The sequence below is a fragment of the Varroa jacobsoni genome, unplaced genomic scaffold, assembly GCF_002532875.2.
Source record: "Varroa jacobsoni isolate VJ856 unplaced genomic scaffold, vjacob_1.0 scaffold_1194, whole genome shotgun sequence".
NCBI lineage: Eukaryota > Metazoa > Arthropoda > Arachnida > Mesostigmata > Varroidae > Varroa > Varroa jacobsoni.
In genome coordinates, this window is record NW_019214096.1 from 1 (window position 1) to 21,168 (window position 21,168).

The 21,168-nt window shown below is 43.3% G+C and overlaps 1 protein-coding gene across 5 annotated transcripts in view; it reads left to right on the top strand.

Moving 5' to 3' along the window:
- Positions 1–250: 250 nt before the first annotated feature.
- LOC111267496 (serine/threonine-protein phosphatase alpha-2 isoform) overlaps positions 251–21,168 on the top strand; it is a 107,869-nt gene continuing 86,951 nt past the window's right edge. For all 5 annotated transcript variants that reach the window (XR_015313835.1, XM_022845772.1, XM_022845773.1 and 2 more), the window contains exon 1: positions 251–2,714. Coding sequence is in view for 4 of the 5 variants with exons in the window: in XM_022845772.1 (XP_022701507.1) it covers positions 2,559–2,714 (156 nt within the window). In the remaining variant the exon portion in view is untranslated. The remainder of the gene's footprint in view (positions 2,715–21,168) is intronic.

The following is a 21,168-nucleotide window of genomic DNA, read 5'->3' on the forward strand; positions in this document are numbered from 1 at the left end:
ATATAACCAGTTTTTTGTTGATTGGTTCATGTCAGGTAAAGCTATCTATAAAAATATTCCAAGTAAATTGTACCGTCTCCTAAATGAGGAAAATATTTCTTTCAGGTAACCAATCTGTCTTTCGAAAGATCTCTTTTGATGTACTTTATCTCCACTCGCTTTTTTTAAACATCAAGACGCTCTTTCGGCAAATATTTCACTACTTAAGTAAAACATTAAACAAATGATTTTTCCTTTTTATTTACAGCTGTGTTGTCCTTTCAGATCCTTGCAACTTTTGTTTGGATAGATAATGCTACCTAGTATTATGCAGACAGAAGACGTGGGGCATACTGCTTGTGTTCCAATAATCAATCGTTTCCTTAGTCCGTTAAACACAATGTTAAGCGCAATGTCTGAGAGTACTTTTCTGACATTTAGAAGTTCCGGAGTCATCTTGCTCCAAGGTAAACTCAATTCTACAAGCTCTCCTTTGCGCATTATTTTTATTCACCTTGTTTCTCATATTAAGGAGAACGTTAAGGATTTAGCCTGGCGAAAACAAAAGTCCGTTGCTTCCGTCTTGTCCTAAGGTATCTAAGCACGTACTGAAAGTGTACGCATTCTGGCAATGCTCTACAGCAGTCCATACACACCTAGCATTGTTCAAGTCCAAAACAAAGCCAAAGTTTTATCTTTGTATAAATAATAGAGTTACCATGTTTCCAGTTTTTCCCTCCACCCAGACGGACATCCATCATGCTTGCACGCGATACGAGTAGTGCCACTGCTACTAGAGCTTTTCGACACAATGAAGAACTGTCGGCCAGCCATCCTCAAGCAAGGGAGATTGTAAATCTGTATTGAAAGGAAGAGATTTTGGGCAGGCCATAGCCTTCATGGCCGCTAGTTTCCATTATGTATGAATGCATACAAATGAACGAGTCGTGACGAAGGCAGGTTAGGCGAGCATGGTAGACACTCTCCCAGCCTGCCCTCATAGCCTCTCCAAAACGTCATGAGTATGTGTCTGTATGTATTCGTATGTGTATGTGTGTTCCTAAGAGAGGGAGCAGTTGAAAAAATATGCTCCGCGCCTGGTATCCGTGGCCTTGTCGAGCTAGCACGCAGGCACGTACATACATCCAGATCTCCTACTGCTTCTTTCTACCGTTGTTGGCAAGGAGAGAACTCTGGAGAAAGAAAGGGTAACTGCGGAGAAGGGTAACTGGTTTCTCTGTGGCAAGACCAACTATCCGGCCTTCCGCAAAGACTCCTCGAGCAAGCATAAACCGAACATAGGAATTAGCAGAATCGGTCGACGATTGTACGGAGCAAGGCGCTTCAGTTGTCAATATTTGCAACACAAAGTCAGAAGAGTGACAGCGCAGGCAGCAGCCTCTAGTGCGGCTACTGCCTTTTGACTGACAGTCTGGCAGGTCTACCCAGAGGCCCAGTAAAACGAACAACCAAATTCGTTGTAGATCGTTGCTCGTTCCACCCTCTCCCGTTGTTGATACGGTTCCAGCGACCCTTGCCGCTGTGAGCGCGGGACGGCATCGCCGTGTGCCGTTGTTCCGAAGCTCTCCGTCGGTCGTAAGAACAAGCGCGTTGGCCAGCCAACTAACAGCAACCAGCAAGTGCGGAGCAGCGGCGCAGTAGGCGCGATACTAATAGGCCACAGGGGCAGACTGTACACCTGCTTCGGCCTACGGCTTCTAGAACCGAAACGTGCGCAACTTCTACCTCTTGTTCCATAGGCACCATTCTTTCCATCACACGGACATTAAATTAATAAGAAAAATTGCCCGCTAAGCGTTTATATGTCAACGAGTATTAATAATCAGGCAGCACCAACAACACGAACAGAGTGGCCGATCGTGTAACAATTAGTATGTCGCTATTTTCTCCCAGTCAGAGCTGGCTCGTTCTTCCTTTTTTTGCTGCGTTCAGGCATTGTGGATCATCAGCAATAAAAGCAGTAGGAGTTTCGGGCAGTTCCTGCACGTGATTCCGTGATCTCGTTTGGTGAAAGCGCTAGGCGGCAGTATTGTCGGTGAGTCCGACATTGCATAGCTGTGTCGCCAGCTGCCAGTAGCCAGTGCGTCAGAAGTGTTGTTGCGTGTTTTGCGTGCCATCGTCTTTCTTTACTATGTGTGTCTGTCGGTCGGCGAGCAGCAGCCCGATAAGCCCATTTTGTGTGCCTTCCCTTTTCGCTGGCAGCTGTGTTTAACAGAAGTAGTCATATCATATGTCTCTATTTATCGCTCCGTAGAGTCTGTGATCGTTAACATTTGCCAACAACCGCACCAACAACAAACACACATAATCGCCCCGTCAGTCCTCCGATCAGAGCATCGATTAAACACTGATTGTAGACGGTTGGAAATATATTGCTGTGTTTTCCGCTCCTCTAAGCTAAATTATTTTTGTCGGATATTTCTACACGTGGGTTGATAGCCAGTAAGTGCAAGTACATTTGTCGAAGTGACTCAGGAGTTGTTCGTGATTTCTGATTGATAAAGGCGCTGGAACGACACACATTCAAACCAAAAAATTCTGATTTGGTATCATCCACGATGGCCTGCGCATCACCAAGACGCTCTCCGGCGACACCGCGCCGGCGTCTAAAAGGACCGCCTGCACCGCCGCCTGTTGAAACTCTTCCTCAACTAGCAAACATCGACTCGATCATCGACAAACTGTTATTCGCAAGGAAAACGCCCGGAAAGATGGTGAGTTGTTTAGTAAACGATAATTTACTTAGCTGTAAGATGGATACGTCTCTACAAAGCCTAAACAGTGAGCGCAAATTGGTAGCAATGTATATACGCATAGAACAAAGATCCGAGAGGATGCAGTACTTGAACACCGGCTACCATAGCTAGGTATGAGAAGGAAACGCCAAAAGGATATGGTCAACAATTGTCTGCTTCGCTAAGACGGGACTGAGACCGAATTTGACAAGGAATGATATGCGTGCGTATCTGATGACATTTTTGCCGCTGATTAGAGGCCCGTGCGTGAACCTCCGGCTTGTCTCTCTGAAATCAGAGAAAAATTGCTTTGGATTTTGTGTATCGTATCCAAACTTCTACTATATAAGTTTGGATACGATACATGACATTGCCGCCGTTGTATCTGATTTTAACCAGAGATATGGCGATTACCTTGGCCAAAATAATGTCAATATGCTGGCGAACCTATAGTTCCTACTGGTAATCACCCAGAGATGTCCCGCTCTGTTCGAGTTGCACTTTTGTATTGTCAGCTATTCAGATATATCCGCGTATATTCCCGCCACGGTGCGAGATACATGAGATGCCCTGGTTTTGTCGTCCGATGATAGATTTTGCATGAAGATTTGGCGAAAGTATATCTGTTGCGCTCCAGCGAAGACAGAATTCCATCATTTCGTAGGCTACCGTATGAGTACAGTGGTCTAACCGTGGATTGCCAGCAGCGCAGCTTTAGAACGCCAAGAGTAATTATGGCAGAACACAGGTTAGACAAACCTTTTAAAAAGACCGAACCAAATGAAGATCGTTTTACACGAGACATAAGCCTAAGATAGTTGTTCATGAATAAAAGTGGATGTTTTGAGAGTGGTCACTACTGGGCGAGCACAGTTGGTAGTAGGCAGTGTTTCGACATAGTGCAGTAGGCTGCAAAAAAATACAATCCTAGGCGGGAAATCCGCGCGTTGCTCTTCGGCGTGCGCCTTTCAGATTGTGGGCTGAGCCCTATGAGCAGTCGGCTAGCGGTTGTGGCTTTTTGACAAAAGTCAGAGAACTCCCATTTGTTCTTTCGCCCCACTGCTCTGCGGGACTTCGTGAGTCGATTACCTAGTAGGTTCCCAATGAGACTGATTTGGGATACTAAGTCCTCCCTCCCAAAGTCATCCAAGTATACTTCGACCCCCTCCCCCGCTTTGTTTCACAGAAGGACATGGAATGCAAAAAGCTGCTTCTGTTTTCTACTGTTTCTCCAGTTGGTTTCCGGTTACTCCATTGCTTCGTAACCAGTGCCGATGGGTGTGTTACTTATGTGGCTGTCTTCATTGGAGATAGTGACAGACTGTTCGAGGATATCCAGACTATGTTTTTGGAGTTGCGATAATTTAAGGCCGTTACAAAACATTACGGTGGTTGTCATCTGCGCTTTCCTCTATTAGGTTGCTGGCTACCAGGGCGTCAGGTGACGTGTCCTTAACAGTATCATTTTTGATATAGCAGAAGCACGATAGAAGGATAAACAAGCGCATAGGCGGACATCATGGAGCCCGCCAAAAGCCTCTTCTGGAAAAAAGAGTGGAGTATTAAGAAGAGCGCAGCTACAGATGGGTGATAGATGAAACCCTAGAAAGGAAAATGGGCCATGAAGCTGGCTACCTTAGAAAACTTGAAAAAAATTTAGGAAACCGCAGAGTTGTCGTAAAAGAGTAACAAAGAGAGAAATAAGAAAAAAGATAGGTAGAGAGAAGCAAGCCTAGAGGAAATGAGAAAATAAAAAGACGATACAAGAGGTTTGTGGTTTACTTCTCTTCGCAGGTCGTTCATTTTTTCTTCTCCGTTTTCAGTGCGGTGTTAATTTTTTTGGACCCATCTTATCCAGGAAAGGAACGAACTTTATGTCGCACGTTGTCCCTGTGGCGTTCTTTCCCAGTTTGTTCTCAAAGCCACTCTTTTTCAATGGCAATGCGAACTTTGAAACCAAGTTTGCCTGCTTCGCTATGACTGTTTGCGACGATTGTAGTCATGTGGCAATCTGGTTGATCATCCAGCTACACTCAGATATGCTTCTAGAATTTAGAAAGAGTCACGGATGTCCCCTACCATAAGTGTCGGTAACACAAACTCATCGAAATAGGGTCCAACGTGGACTTGTCATCCGGCTCCTCTAACGTAAGAAGTGCGATTGTTTGACTAAATCGACTGATCATCGGACAAGACGTTCCCTGGATTCTGTTGACTGACTTTCTTTCTGCTTGTTCAGTCGAGGGTGGCCAGATTTTTTCTAGAAGGTGTCATAAATGGACTATTATTTCTTCGTCCATAACGCCAGATCTCTCAAGCACAGTCTGCCTCTCTTGATTCTCTATGACGTACGGCTGCAATCCAGTTAGTATTGATAACACAGACAATCTTGTGTACAACGATTTTACGTGTTTCCCTTTATTTTTTTTATCATTTTCTTCTTTCGCTTACGTTTCCTCGTCTGTGTTCAGCAGCTCGCTAACAGAAAACCTGTGAACTAGAGAGGCCAAGAATTGGATAAGTTATATAAATGGAGCAACAGGATCCGAGTAGGGGCAGAACGCTGACGACAGGTTGGACAAGATTGTGTTCAAATCAGGTATAGGTCCGATGATGAGTAGTAAATGGTTTAAGGAAAAACAGCAGCGGCAAAAAATGCAGCCAACTGAGCTATAAATACTATATTTGGAGTTAAGTAAAAATAAAAATAAAATTTAAATTTAAAAAAATAAATAAAATCCTTGGAAGCTTGTTCACGCCTTAAGTTGAAGAGAACGGGTTGAATTAAGAGCCGCGGTAAGTGTGTGTTTTATCCCTGAGTTTTCCATTCAGAAGCTACAAAAAAAAGCTTTGGCAGATCACAGATATGTGACATCCGTGCACCTGATACTTAGAAAAATGGGAAAATTAGAAACTTTTTAGTATCGTTGAATGGGAATTTTGCTGAAAAGTATGGTCTTATCGTTATCATTATTTAGGAGGCAGCTTTAGCCTTTTGGCGCGTCGATCTGGACTAAGTAAAGAAAGATAAATTTGTGTAGATGCGTTCTAACAAAATAGGGCGACTTGGCCAATACATCAGTTCAACGATGCAGCTTTTAATAGGTAACTTTTTATAGGACGTTTTCATAATATTTTTGTTTCTCTATTTAGTCTCAACTATTCTGCACAAATTATGCTTCTTATATACGATCTCGTATAAGTTGAACCTGTATCACTTAATATGGGGCCCTCTGAATAGTACTTTGTATAATTTTAATATATCTTCTGTAACTGGATCAACAGTTTCCGCTCTCAGATATGCGAATGATATGCCAATTAAATAGTATGCTCGCCTATTAGTACCGTATGTTACGAGCATTTGATAGAAGGTCGATAGTAATCTTAGCATGTCTTATATACGTTTTCGTTGTCGTGTCAGATACCATTTTTAAACTAAAGCATCAAACGACAAACTCATAACGGATTTTTTTCACCTGTTTAGGTAACAATTAAATATTTTAATGATCATTTTTAAGCACTGGGTTGTAGGACGTTCCACTTGACTTTATCTATAATGTCACGAACGCCGAATCAACTAGAGAATCGCTCGGTTGTCTTAGTGTCTTTAATGGTTGCGCTCACTACTTCGCAGTCTTTCATCTTTGCCCCTACTGTACACTTTCTAGCCCCCTTTTCGCGCTTTTCTCCCCCTCCGTCTAGCTCAATAGTTGTTAAGAAATATTGATGATCTCTTCACTTGTCAGGCAGACTTCGAGGCCCATGATCAGGTCGGCCGTCGATGACTACCACCAGATCAATGTAGTTTGGTGTTTCTCTAAATCTCAAACAAATGTCCCTCTTCAAAGCTTAGCGACCTTGATTATTCTGGTGCACCCGGTGACGAGACTGCTTACCCTATATGATTCTACCGCGAAACTCTTACACTGGGACCGCCATTTGGGCTGCTGTTCGAAAGAGCTTTACTTGACATATTGCATATACATATTGCTGATTTCGTTGAAATTTATAGAATGTGGTAAATAATGAAAAAGGGCAAGCGAGGTATAAAAGTAAATTAAACTGTTCGGCCGTAGCGCTGGAAAAAGAATAGCTTTGTTACTATTTTTGTTCATAATTACAGTTTTATCGCAAGCCTATATCACAAAACAGTATTTTATAAATTCGGGCCGTTTCGTGTACTTGGGCTTGTATTGATTAAATCGTCGGATGTCTGATGGACCAAGTAATCATTTCGTACTAATAGACTAAGGAAAACCAAGCAAGAAATTCTTATCGGAGAGCAAAAATCAACTAAGGCTGCAGCACACGCCAGTCAAATCTAAGTTTAGGGCGATTTAGCGCTTAGATCTGCCGGACAGCCCGATTGACAGCTGAACAAGATTATATTTTACGGCATTGCTCCGTATTTCGATACCTTTTCAACAAGTACTCTTCAACAAGTACGACAAATCCGTTTGTCGATTATGATAATTAGCAAAGTTACCACCACCACAGATACACGAAATATTTTTCACGCATATGTCATCTGTGTACGATGAATGGGCTTCGTTGAGGTGAGTTCCCTAATACTTTTGTGACGGCCCCGTTAATGGCATTCCATCGCTCCGGGCAAGTTTAAGATAGGGCACCCTTCAGATGCGAGGGAACATCTGAAATTATTCTCAATAATAAATCAGCGGTTATAATAGTCGCGAAGTAGCACCACTTCTGTTCGTTCGAGAGCGCTGATTGTTTTACTGTATGGGATATGCAAAACAGCTTCGCTGTCGCCGTTGCTGGTGTTGCCGGAACATCTGCCGTGTCGATCGATGATGGATGTGGCAATCGCTGTTGAATTTGAATCGACACAGGATCCAAGGCTAATGCAAGTGGTCCGTCACCAATACGGTCGACATCATAGTTATTCTCATTGATCATGCGGGTGATAATTACGTTGGCAGTGATCAAGAATTTTCTAGCGGCGGCAGTCGTTCAAATCATCGAGCTAAGCAAAGTTCTCAGGCCTCGTTTTTCGATAGCAGCGGACATCGAGTTCGTTCTTACATGTCTCACATCTTCCTGCTGTTCCACAAGATGACATGCGAGATAGGGATCTACCTAGAAAAGGTAGCGAATAGCTTCTCATTTCCCACAACAATAGCATCTGGGATAAACGTATACCCATAATTGAAGGCAGAACGATAGGGGCACGAGTCGGAGAGTGGAGAGTGGCTTCATAGTTATCCATAGATATGCGTATGCAGACGCGAAGAGAACTTCCGAGAATCTCCGCATCTTCTGTTTGCTACCAGTAGCGATGAAACTGTTAGTTGGATGATTGTTGAGAGCCTCGAGGAAAAAGTTCCACTTGAGTACACCGGCCTAAAAAGCTGATTTGGCAATTCAATCCTAGGGGCTGTCTGTTGGCCGCCATAGCGAAACAGCGATCCTAGCCGTTGGCCACTTCACTTGCGTTTCGCTAGCCTTGTCGATAACATCGATATTCCGCCTCTGTCAATAATAACACTAATGATAGTAGGTCTGAAAGTGGTTCCCATTATAATGCCGGATTTGACTGTTAACCGGCAGCCGGTGCAAAGGGGGCTGAATCATCGTCAGTGAATGTGTGTTTTATCGCTACTGCCAGTGCATTATCGTGCGAGAAGACAAGAGGACGAAAGTGTCGTTTACCTACTGAAAGCTAAAAATAGGCTGAACTTCTAAGACGTTCCTATCTGCACCCCTGTCGGTATTAGCAATAACCCAATGGCTTCTGACTTGGTCAGTGTAGACGTTTAAAAAAAGAGATCAGACACTACTGGATACACCACACACCGGAGATAAGGACACACTTGAAGCATTGTAAAGGTCTCGGACGAAGACGCTTGAAGAGTATTGCTCGACGCTGCAGAAGACAAAAGTAAAGATAGCAGCATTTGGCGCCCGCGCAAAAATTAAAGAAACAAACAACTTTGTGGTGGGTGTCAACTATTTCCTTATCTAGCGACTGTGAAGCGTTCCGTCAGCAGCGTCTGCTCAAGTATCATGGACAAGCAACGTAATCGTCACGATGAAAACCAGTACGCGCAATGTGTGTGTTGTCTCATCTCAAGTGACCTGAAAATTTCAGCAGAATAACAGATATTGACATATATTATTTGTTTGTCATCAGCGCGTGAAGCAATTGGTTTCGGGTCCCGGTTCAGTAGCTGTGGAACCTGGACTTCAAGACGATTAAGTTCATAGGCGGACGTACAGGATCAACTGCAGCATTTAGTATAGAGTAGTTGATTACAGCCGTATCAAGAGCAGAAGGTAAAGGACAGTCTTCTGTTGGTTGGTCCAACAGCGTTTCTCGATTTAGGTTCGAGTGCAATGATCACACGATAATAGTAGTAATAACTTTTCGTATTAAATGAGGTTCTCCATAACCGTCTAACTACTTTGTTTGGCCACTGTTCGATGCTACGAAGCTTTGGTCATTTGGCATCAATCTATATCTGTTACTCTACGTATTTATTTCGAAAACCTTGTTGTTCCGTTGCCGGAGCCGATCGATAGACCTAAATGTTCGACTAGCTTATAGTTAAATGGAGACACGGGAAAGTGGCTCTGAATTGATCGAATTACAGTTAGGAGTTGCTTGCCCTCAGCATCAATTCGAAGGTGATCTCTTGCTTTCGATCAGAGCCGATAATACGTTGATGATACAAGCTGACCTGATAAAAAGATCCTCCATTCATTCTTCGTTGTTTGGTCACTCTCCTTCTATTTCACTGTTCTTCAACATAAGCGAAAAAGCCATAACTAATACAGTATAGAAGTACCTAAGCTGCCTATGCAGTCCCTAGGCTATTTTGTATAATACATATTATATGAATACGTGTGTGTTGGTGCTCCCATCCTAAATAATAGCTCCATACAGAGAAAAAGATCAACCATTAGACCGCATAAGATATTAACATTATGCAACAGCTCCATCGTTGCCTATTCTATGCACCGGCAATATATCATTCTAATATACCATTATTTTAGTTACTTAGGGTTGTTTTGAATAACTATTCGATTCTTATTCGATCATAATAACTAGATTCAGGCGGAACTAGGCTGTAATTCCGACAAGCTGTACCCCTTGCGTCAGTGCAAACTAATTCAGGTTTAGGTAGTAGCATTCTGGTCTGATTTAAAACTTTTTAAACTACGAATATTCCCCAAGAGTAACAACAATGTACGACGAGGCCCTGCTATATTCGTTGTACCTGCATGTCGGCACTCGTTCTCGCTGCTAAATCAATAAATTTGTTCAGCCGAATCGACGAAGCTCAATGGCAGTACAAACGACGATGGTATCTTTGAGGGTTGCACATGCTACTTCATGTCATTGGAATCTTCGTTGAGCGTCGCTGGATGACACCCTTGGGATGTTAACTCGCTTCGGCCACAGCCTGGTCGCCGCCTTCCCCATGACTCGCTTTTCGAACTGACAGCTGTATATGACAACAACAATCGATGGTATGGAATGTCCTTTCAAGCTCACTTCGTTTTTAACATCTACTGCTACCTAGTTCTCTGCTGCTTCCGCCGCTGGCGCAGCAATATGTGTCTCAGCACGTTGCCAAACAAGGGACTATTTGCTACCGTTATTACTATTGTATTCAAGCATAATATCCCTTCGCCCACCCTCTTTCCGTCTTGGGGGCTCTTTTTCGTTGTTCAAACCACGACGCATCGCGGATGTCGTCAGTAGACGAGCAGTTGACTCGGGGTTTCGCTGACTTCGTCTGGTTTCACCAAGAATCGCCCAGTACCTACAGCCAGTAATAGACCAAAACAAAGAGGGAGCTAACATCGCGGTCATTTAATGAGCTGTTAGCCTGATTGATCTTCTTATATGTAATGTAGGTTACCAGGTTCTGCATATAATTTGCTTTGTTGCCCGCAGTAATAATGGTAGTAATATTAGGACCGATCGGGAATATCAATTTTCATTGCGTTCCATCCGAAACCACGGTCGAGATCTCCTCTGACACATTCTGGAGTTTAATATATTGCTTGGGGGGAATTATCACTGCCGTGACTGTTTTAATTAGCGCCATTTAGTTACGATTAAAATGCCAATCTACAACGACGCTCTGCTTGTGTTTTTGGCTGCTTTGGGTAAGGCATCTTTGAGCTGATCCCTGGCCATGCTTCAGCAGAGGATCCACACGTTGGATTCATGTATCAAGTTTTTCAATTGATATCTTTCAAGTTTCTTTAGCAACGATAAAAGGAACTGCTAAATGTTAGGCGTTTAATCAATATTAGAGAATCAATATTAAAGAATATTAGTGGTGGATACACGCATACACTCGTTGGCCATACAGGAGTCATCCAGAACGCATTTACCTATGAGGCTGCCGAAGCAAACGATATTAACGCGTTGTATGTTCCGTTTCACTTCAGTCTCTTCAATCTTATTTACCCCTGGAATATTTCGACTTTTTCGTCTTCATTTATCGAAGGCTACTAGACGTATACTGATGGAAAATTCCAGACTGGGGCCATAACCTAAATAAGTAGTGTTAGGATGTCGAGAACTGCTGTAACGACCACTATACATATCTTACTGCTGTTGCTTCCACTGCTCTTTTGCTGCTACGATAAACGTTACGACGTGTGCCTATAGAGGAAAGCTCGCCAACTTGAGCTCTAGAAGTAGCATGGCCGAAGGGAAGAACCTAGCTTGAAGGATTTGTGCAATCGCAAGGAAACGGGAACCAAGTGACGAAAGTGAAGGTCGGCTTGCAGCGTGCAGACAACATTGTGTGATCCCTGTGATCAAGAAGGTGAAATATAACTTCAACTAAAGGAAACAGAAAAAGGGTAGTGAGCGAAGAAAAGCCTTGTACTATTCCCGATAGAATTCGGCCGAAGCCGGTGGCTGTAAGGTTGCTATTTACGTACTTTGAAATGACGAGCAGAGGCTGAAGTAAGACATGGGGTCTTCGAAAATCTCTTGTAGCCCGAAGCTGTGGCTGTCCTGCTACTTAAACAGGCGAACGGCTCGAGCTGGCATCTGGCGTGTCTTCTTCTCTTGCCATTTCATACAATTTCAACACAGAAAATAGAGAGGAATACATATATTCCTCTTCATTATCATATAGCGAGATAGAGAGAGAGAGAGAGAGTGAGAGTAACAATATTTTGTTTCATCTGCTAGTGCTTCTCTAAGATTGTCTGTTTTCGGTGGCACATTCTCTTTGTTTCTCTGCGTCGGCCTACGTTGATGAGGCTTCGTCGCTTCTGTTAGTTATGATAGTCACGGCCTCCTTGTCGTCTCTTGGAAACGGCAGTCCAGCCAATCGAGACTCTGATCACGCGAAACGAGTAACAGCTCTGCCTCAGCTGGTTCAAAATGGCCAATAGTCAGTTAGTGGCAACTATTGCACACAGGGAAAGTTGCGGCCATCCAAGTGCCGGATGATCATTTGGTTGCTACAGCAATACCACCCATCCGTAAACTTGCCGCTACAGAGGTTTTCGTCGTCCCATGCGTAGTGCATCTTCTAAGGGCCTTGCGGCTATTATTACGTTATTATGAAATGCGAAAAAATGCTAAAACTGTCAGAATCAGTAGCAAGACGAGGGCTTGCGAGGAGCCTTGAGAGGAGATTATGCTTCGTGGGTCATACGGTTTCCTAGTGGTCATTCTTATACTTGTTGTAACCCTTCGACTGGCCTCCCTAGAAGCCAGCCACCTGAAGTCATGCTTAGCGGCAGTATCAGGTATAACAACTGGAAACTAACGTAGAACTTCCTTTGCCAACCTTTGGCCATAAGCCATGTATATACGGGGTGATAGGACGGTTTTATTTTCTTGATATATTATGTACAAATACAATCGATCAGTGTACATATATATGATATTCAGAAAGTGCACTTTGTTCTCCTCTGTCAACAAAATGTGATACCGCATTGACGGGGTTAAATTAGTTCCCTCTTTACCCTTTCAGTTTCTTGCTTTCTGCTATGTGCGGAACTTATGCATTCATTCGATCAGGAGTCGCTGCCACGAGCTGGTTTGAATCCGAGCTCGGTTTCATTGTAATTTATATATATAATGCAACGCGCGTTTTACTCTGTCCTTATTACAGCGCCGTTATCCTTACGACTCATGCGTCAATAACATTTGAACAACGACGGAACGGATGCCACCATTATCGCATTCATGAAGTACGACACCAGCGTCACTGTTGCCAGTACCAGGTCTGCCAGCAGGATACTAACACAAGTGACGGTTGTTCCCCATTCGGTGCGCCCCGTCTGGGGCTCGGGGCACAGTCGCATCAGTCGCTGATACGTTAGTTGCGTAGCAAAGCCAATGGGTGTCAGCAACGCTTTGTGCCGAATAATATATAGCGCGACGCCTATGGCAATACCATGCCGCGCCTCTGCGTCGCATGTTGCTGTTGCTGATTTGGTTGTTAATCTTTTAATTCCATAAGTACAATGTTCACTGTTGCCGGTGCTGTTATATTCGATACTACTGTATTCCCTTCTCGGCGCGTCGCCATCCTTCGTGGAAAAAAACGCCCGCTTCGTGTGTCTGCTAGTCGCTGCCTCGACAGATCAAAGGTTGCACCTCTAGACGCCGCAATGCGCAATCCGACTCAACGAAAAGTAAACTAGCCACCCACGGTGGCAGTTACACCAACCAGCAAACGAACAAGCATACGAAAGAGACAGGTTACCGATAGATCACGAGGCGCAAAACGGGCCCCTTCCTCTTCCTCTCTTTGGTCAGAGCGGCGCCAGCAAAGTCGGCTGCGACGGCAGTCGGTGCCCGTAGTGGATTCGCGGCCGACGTCACGGACCAATATGTGACAATGTGGTAGTACGTCCGTGCCACCAGTCACTATGTGTCTACCAGACGAAGATGGAATATATCAGCTCGTATCGTCACGGTCGCTGCGTACCAGGCGATACAACTGCCACAACACACTGTTCTAAAACAGGCATGGCATTTCAGGCTACGGGCCTTCATGTATCTACCGCCATATCTACCGACAGCATGACTGCTAGCAGAAACGACAGTAGGAACCGCAGGACTTGGCCGATACCTGGTAGAAAACACCGCTGTAGAACTAATGGCCGTAGTGGGAGCGACCTTGCACTGCTGAAGCACCAGTGGTATGAAGGCGTACCCGCCCGTAGGGAGTAGTTAGATAGACTGTCGCACGAAGTGATGTCAACGCCAGCGCTGCTCGCGGCGGTAGTGGCGTAGTATTATCTCTCAGATGACGACGCATATTTTTTTGCTGTCCGATAACTACGGTTGCCGCGAATATGATATCGTGAAGCAGCCCAATTTTACTGTTTGGGCCACAATGTACTAACATCGTTACTAATTAGAGTTTGTTATGATTTTATCATTTTTCACTCCAGCACTTTTCAGAACGCGTCTCTGTTCATCTCATCATAGTACAAAAAAACAACCGATGTTTTTAACGAGGGCATCCCTAGTAACGTCATAAATGAGTTTTTGTTACGTTCCCTAATTATCACTTATGATTCTACAGAATGTAAAGTATCTAGTGGATAGAATCAAGTGCATACTATGACCATTGGACAATTACGTGGATGAAGTGCGTGCGGACAAACAGGTAGAATGAGTACGAATAAGCGTGCCTCATGAACTCTTAATCTCTCCTTTGTAATACGTTCTATTATTTTCACCTCTTCGGTATAGCGTCCATACTTGTGGGTCTAGGCAGAAAGGGATCTTGGTAGATTTATTTAGCGATTTTTTAACAGATGTGTGAAATAGTACCGCAAGCCTCTGGCGATGCAGTTACCTGAGGCAGCGATGGGCGTCATGGGCCACTGGAATCGAACAAGTCGCAATTAGCTCCTACAAAGTTCGATACAAGCAACCATACAAATCGGTGGAGTGTAAACGCTATATGCTGTTTGACATGGATACTATTACACATTAAGAAGGAAATTACAAACGATTGCTCGGCGAGCTGAATTGCAGGCTGCGAAGCTGGAAACTGCAGGATCCAGTCTCGTAACAGGACAAACACGACCGCAAGACCTCTGGCCTACGAACTTTATAGCTACATATAGAACACATTATTCTGCTCGAGATAGAAGCGTTGGCAGCTCATGTTATTTGATGCATTTTTTTGTAAAACCTTACGTAAAAACCACCATACAGAATTGAAATTCTAGTTTGGCCTTACTTGCAAGCGAAGGAAGGACATTTCCAGCGGTTACAGCAACTTTTATAACTTATTTTTTTACAAGTGGTAGCAATCACTGCGTCGTTGCTGCTTATCCTTCTACTGTATAGTTTCTTCTTTACGTGGATTTTTGTGGGCTTCTTTTTGACAGGAGTTGTTAGGTCACTCGTGTGAAATAACTAATTATACAATCGTTTAATATATAGATATGCACCATGAAAACGGTCCTCTAGTAGCTACGTCGTTTCCTGTTCACAGGACTCTAAATTACTGTGTTTTTTGTTTTGTCCACTGCGACTGAAGCGGCAGGAAGAAGCTTTCCGAGGAGTTTATCTTATCGAGGCAGCTAGAAAGGGAACAAAGATGTCAACAAAGCCCCTAAGCAGCGCTCGAAATTTGCGGTTTGTGTTCTGACGGCGTTTGACAAATTAAAAGGCTTCCGGCCATCTTCAGCAGATAGATTACTAATTGTTCTATGAATCGCCAGCTATTACTGTTTTGCGTAGTGTTAGATACTGAAGTTAATACCGTGATACTGGTAGTAGGCTATCCAGTATCACGCAGTACTGTTATTAAGTCTACACGAAATGAGGCATTTAGAAAGCTGTGTATTCTGTGGTACCTTGATCATTCATTAAACTACAATCGTATACATTTTCGAATTATTTGCACACAAAATATATGAATAAGACTGATCCCTCAAAGAGAAAGCCATACGAACAAATTAATCCCTCGTCGATGGAAAATGATTCTGTGAGGCTGTGGAACGTGACTATCTGCCAACAATCGACTGTCGAACTGTTACTTTCAAGTTTTCTTTATAGGGAATTTGAATAGTACGTTTACTTGCCTATCTGACAGCAGGAAAATATTAACATAGATCCATTTCTTGTGGGCTGAATGTCGGGTGATTCGACTTGGGTTTGCCTAGATCACACATTTAACAGTACAGCATGTTTGATCGAATCAATTAGCAGGGATCACACTTGTATAATTCCCAATCTTGGAGACGAGTTCTTAGGAGTCCCGAGCGGAGATTATTTTAGCTTCGCCTAACCAATGAACCGGACCAGACCGCATTGTTTACAGCGCTTTCGCTTCTCAAGGATCTTCAAAGCGAGTTCGTATTTAGGCGATGCTTCTCGCTTATTAAAGTTCGTACGTATTGGTTGGTGCCTTTGTTCCAGTTATCTAGGCTGGTTCCAGTTTCCGTACCTGCTCTCAATTTAGGTCTCATCATCTAGTATTTCACCTGCTATTGGTCAGTACGTTTAAGTGATGCGTGAATAGTTATCAGTTCGGTGTATAAATTCTTAGAAGTTACTTATTCTTAGAAGCAAAAATCTTAACTCTTTTGTTTTTCCTTTGGACAGTCGGAATTACTGAGCATAAGCCTCTTAATTTGCCCCCCCCCCTCCCTCAAGATGTTTTTCTGGGCAAATCCTATTCTACCTGGTTAATCTCTCGATAGAATTACCCTGAACTCTACTTTTTTTAGTACTGCTCAGTTTCACAAAGCCGGTCTCTCCGTGGTCTAACATAGTTGTATTTGCTTTCGCTAGCAGCGTCACTGTGCTGATTGTCCTGTAACCCTGCATTATCTTTAGGCTTGGAATTGTTGTGCACCTTTTCGAATCATTTTGAAGCCTTTCTAGTGTTCCACAATATGGCCCCGAAGGCTGAGCGCCGAACACGACGACGAACTTAGTTAGCTATCCAACCTTTTTTCCCGTTCATCGGGCTACGAATATGGTGTAGTCTTTTGAATGTTTTCATAGAAAGTCTTTTAACTTTTTTTACCGCTTGTTTGGGGCATCAGTTATGGACTCAGGGTGTTGTCTAGGAGGAGCTCAAACTATAAAATTTGATTGGCTAGCTCGATCGTCAATTCGCTTGCTTTGTATCAATAAGCTGATAGACCGTCCGTACGTATAATCTAAATACAACTTGACAAAAATATATGCTTTCACTATTGGACAAAATTATCTAGCTATAACCAAGAACTTCCCTGTTGAAAGAGTTAGACATATATCTTCCGCGTGTTTTAGCATAAAAATATAAAGATATTCAAATTAACCAAGAAGATAATTGCCTATTCAGAAAATACTTAGAAATTGTTCCTTATCGCATCAATGGATAGTATATTGTCAGTTAATAGCTTTTAGGCCTTTCGAAAAAAGCACTATGGAAGTAAATATGTATTTAAATTGAATGTTCAGCAACTTAAAACAAAAATTATATTTTGAATTTTTAGGCCACAAATTAGACCTTCATAGTTTATCCGGAATATTTAGAACTATGTCATGGGTGTAAAGTGATATGGCTTTGAATAGCGTTTCAAAAAAAGCTGCTACACGGCCCTTTTTTTCCAGATTTGTAACTAGGCCGAATCATCAAAAAAAGTAAGTTAAAAACCGTTACTGATCGTGTATGCTCGATCTAGTTACAACATGCTTCTGGAACGCAAATAGGCCAAGTTTGGCTCACTTGAAAATGAATAGCGCCGTTCCGACGTACAGATCTATAAAAGTTAGGCGAAAGCATAATACCTACTTTAGTACCTACCAGAACAATATCTGAAGCTCTTTCCAAATGACAAGTCAGGTGCATGAAATAACAAAAAGGCTGCCTAGCACGAATGAAAAATGGTCACGCAATGTCCAATGATGTGCCTCGGCAAGGCAGCGTTCACGCGAAAATTCATCTAACTTCAACCGATAATAACGGCAAAACAGTTCGCAAATATTAATCTTTCATAACTTAAAAATAGACTAAACGGTGTACACTTTAAAGTGAGTCTTTCCTGCAATATATACAGGTATCTACACTGTCAGAGTGCGCGATTCAACCATTTCATTTGGCTGTTTCCATCTAATTCTAGTCAGGGGAACGTGCACCAACCGTACGGTCGTTCCGAAATCAGCCGATAACGACTATACGAAAAGCCTTATACCACACAGGCATACATTTATTTGGGTCCATTTAAGTTGAAGGATCTTATTCTATTACTATATTCATATAAGCAGAAAGCTAAATTTGAATTATATGTGGATGAGGATTTACCGTTAGTGTTGGCATGAAATAACCAAATTGACTTGCGCTAAAGTAAAACACTTCCTGTCTATCATGGCTGTACCTAGTTAAATATCTTCGCCGGCCAAAATTAGGACTGAGTTACCCAGTCTAATTGGCGGCCGAATAGTATAGATTCATCTAAGTAAAGCTGAGCGATTTGTACCTTTTATTTATACATGATTAGTTTATTTGTACAAGTCATGCGAGTGTTTTTATTGACCACTAATGACAATTATTATAGTGTCACGACTATTAGTAAAGTAGTTAAGTTAAACAAATGTGGACTATCAACTATAACCGCTACTATTAGGACACGGTAGATCCAAACAGGGTACGCGGCTATGAGATCTTCCCACGAACCTCAACAAGCCTTTGCTGCGTTTTGTAAGGCCTTAACTCTCAAGGATAGTTTCTGTAATCTGTCATATAATTCCAACAGGAAGTGCGCGCTCAGCGATGTCGTGTGCCGCAGGTATGGCGGCCGTAGTGGGAACGGACATACCGTGACAAAGTCTGTCCGACGTTTGAAACGAATGGCTCTAAACGCATGTGATAATAGGTATATCAGTTGCATAGTTCCCACGATGTAGGCCATGTTGTCTGTGTAAAAGTCCTGTGTGTTCAATCTCGCTTTCCGTCTAGTAGGGCTCTCGGTTGTTCTGGCTACGTGATCGGAGTTTCATTTCCCTGCAGCGAACAACGGCATGTTAATGGCTTTAGTATATACCTGCCGATATATTGCAAGGACGGCCAGTTCTGTTCCTGCTTTAACATGTACAGTTCGAACGCGCGTTTTTTTTTCTAAACAAATCCATTTCGGGCCATCTATTGTCAGCTTATTTAATCGCGCCTTCACCCTCCGGATCGACAAACAACCCGATAAAATAATTACGTATTGCGCGATAGCGGCTACGCGGTCACCTTCCGCGCGATCTGTAATGATTGCAAAGTAGATTTAGCAATGTCTATGGTCACAGTGAGGACGCTCCGATCGGTTTTCTTACGGAAAAAAAACACCGGCATTAGTTGATTGCCGATGCTTCGGTTCATAGTAATAGCGGAATCCTATGGTAAATCGGACGAATTTAACCAGCTTAGCCGCTGGTTCGTCGTCCCTAAAAGCCAAAAAAAGTAATCAAATAGCACAAAGTTCTCGGCATTATAAAATTATATAGCCTGTACAACGCAATATATTATTAACACCTGAGCACGTCTAGGTGACCAATCGGCGTTCTTCGTGAGTCAGGCCAGTTAGGAACCTATTCCGTTGGACCTTGAGGTATATCAAATATATATTTACATCAACAACATTGTGCCCTCACCAAGGCTTTTCTGTTGTTACGTGCCCTGATGGGACGAAGGGGCTGTGCAATAGCGCCTTCAGCCCCGTCGAACGTGACCACTTCTCGTTGCAAGTGTCAACTAGCTTGCTCGCTGATAATTTACTGCCCATCGCTAATACTGCCTGTCAACTATCATTATATTCTGCGCAGTCTATGGTTTCTTCGCTCTTTGCTATGTGTACATCAATACAATAGACTCTTGTCAATCGAACACTGTTATCGTTATCAACCGAAGCACAAAATGAGTGAGTCATAATTAATGCTCGATAAATGGCAGAACGAGAATTGACCATGAAAAGTTCAGCCGTGACGAGTAAGGCGGTTGAAATGGTAAGCTAAAATAACATTAGAAACGTAGGTCAGTGTGTAAGAATTTACCAACAAACCCCGAGAGGGATGTGAGACAAGGAAATCTTTTTGAGTTAACATTTAGTCTGCAAGTACTGTTTGCCGGCGCTAGCTAAGAGGAACTGAGACAGGTAATGCCGCTGCTAGTAAAGCGAGAAAAACAAAATGTAAATATACTTGTTTACATTTAATTCTTGACTATAATGTAACGTTGCGTTTAGTCGACATCGAAGTACGTGCAAAGCGACGTGATCGACTTTCTCTAGAACATAGTCAAGGCTCGTTATAATATTACGCGAAGCTTCGAATGAGCCTTAACCACGTCCACGCCGGTGCCACTTGCGACGATCGGCTGCGCTTTTTAATGCTCTAGACATACAGTGAAGAGGTCTCGGCTCTTATAGCCCTGGCTGTCAATATTCCCGCCCCCGGTGGAATTGCGGCCTAGGCGGAAGAGAAAGGATGCCCAAGGCGGATGGACTACCAGCAGGGTACCTGCTGGCTTCCTGTGAAGTGGTAGGGGCGTCGACAGGTAAGATGTCTGCAACTAAGAAGACCTTAAAGAGCGGATTTTGTTTAGGCTATGTCTGCCGTCATAACTGAATATGACGGCGTTCCTCCCCTTGCGCTTAGACTGTAATACGTGCCATATACCAATTAGGAGTGACACCGTACCAACAGCGAACAGAACGCTCTGCAACAACGCAACCATATTTATGTAGCTCGCGCAAATGACAGGTATATTTCTGTTCATTCCATGGGAAACCATGGTTCATTATGGTTACTGCTGCTACCAAAGCGTCTACTATATTTTTGGCCTTAATTCTATTCTTTGCATCGAGTCAATACAAGGTCTTACACACAATCCAATATAGAATACATGCTTCTACATAACTTGCTCTCAAGTTTGGCCCGGCCTAATAAAACAATAACTGCTTTAGAAAGCTAGTCGCAGCGAAGAGTAAAAAAAATAAAGGCTTAACACGAGGAATACGACACCGGACGACCGATGCTATGCGGTCATTTCCAATTTGAGATTTCGTCCTTTTCTTGTATCTTTCTATTTTATTGTTGCCAGGAAACCTAAGCCGAGCAGCTGTTTCCACTAAGCAACGGTTCAGATGTGTGTGCGCTCTTCGCATAAAATACAGAGTGCGCCATGGCACTGAACGTCGGCATCCGAGGCGCAAACGGCCATTACGCAGAGACTCGAATATATTGCTTTATCAGTGGCGGGTTGCGGAGCAAGCTCCGCAGAGCTGATACTCTGTGCGCTCTGCTGGTCACTGCTTTTTCAGCGCTACACGGAGCATCGCTCCTGGGCAAGGCTTTCTTTTGTTGCATGAAAGAAGTCTAGCGAGAACAAGAACCTAAGGGGAGCAGTGGAAAAAATCGTATTGGCAGCTATATTGACTGCAGCAATTTGTAACCACCGACCAGCCGATTCTCACACCTCCT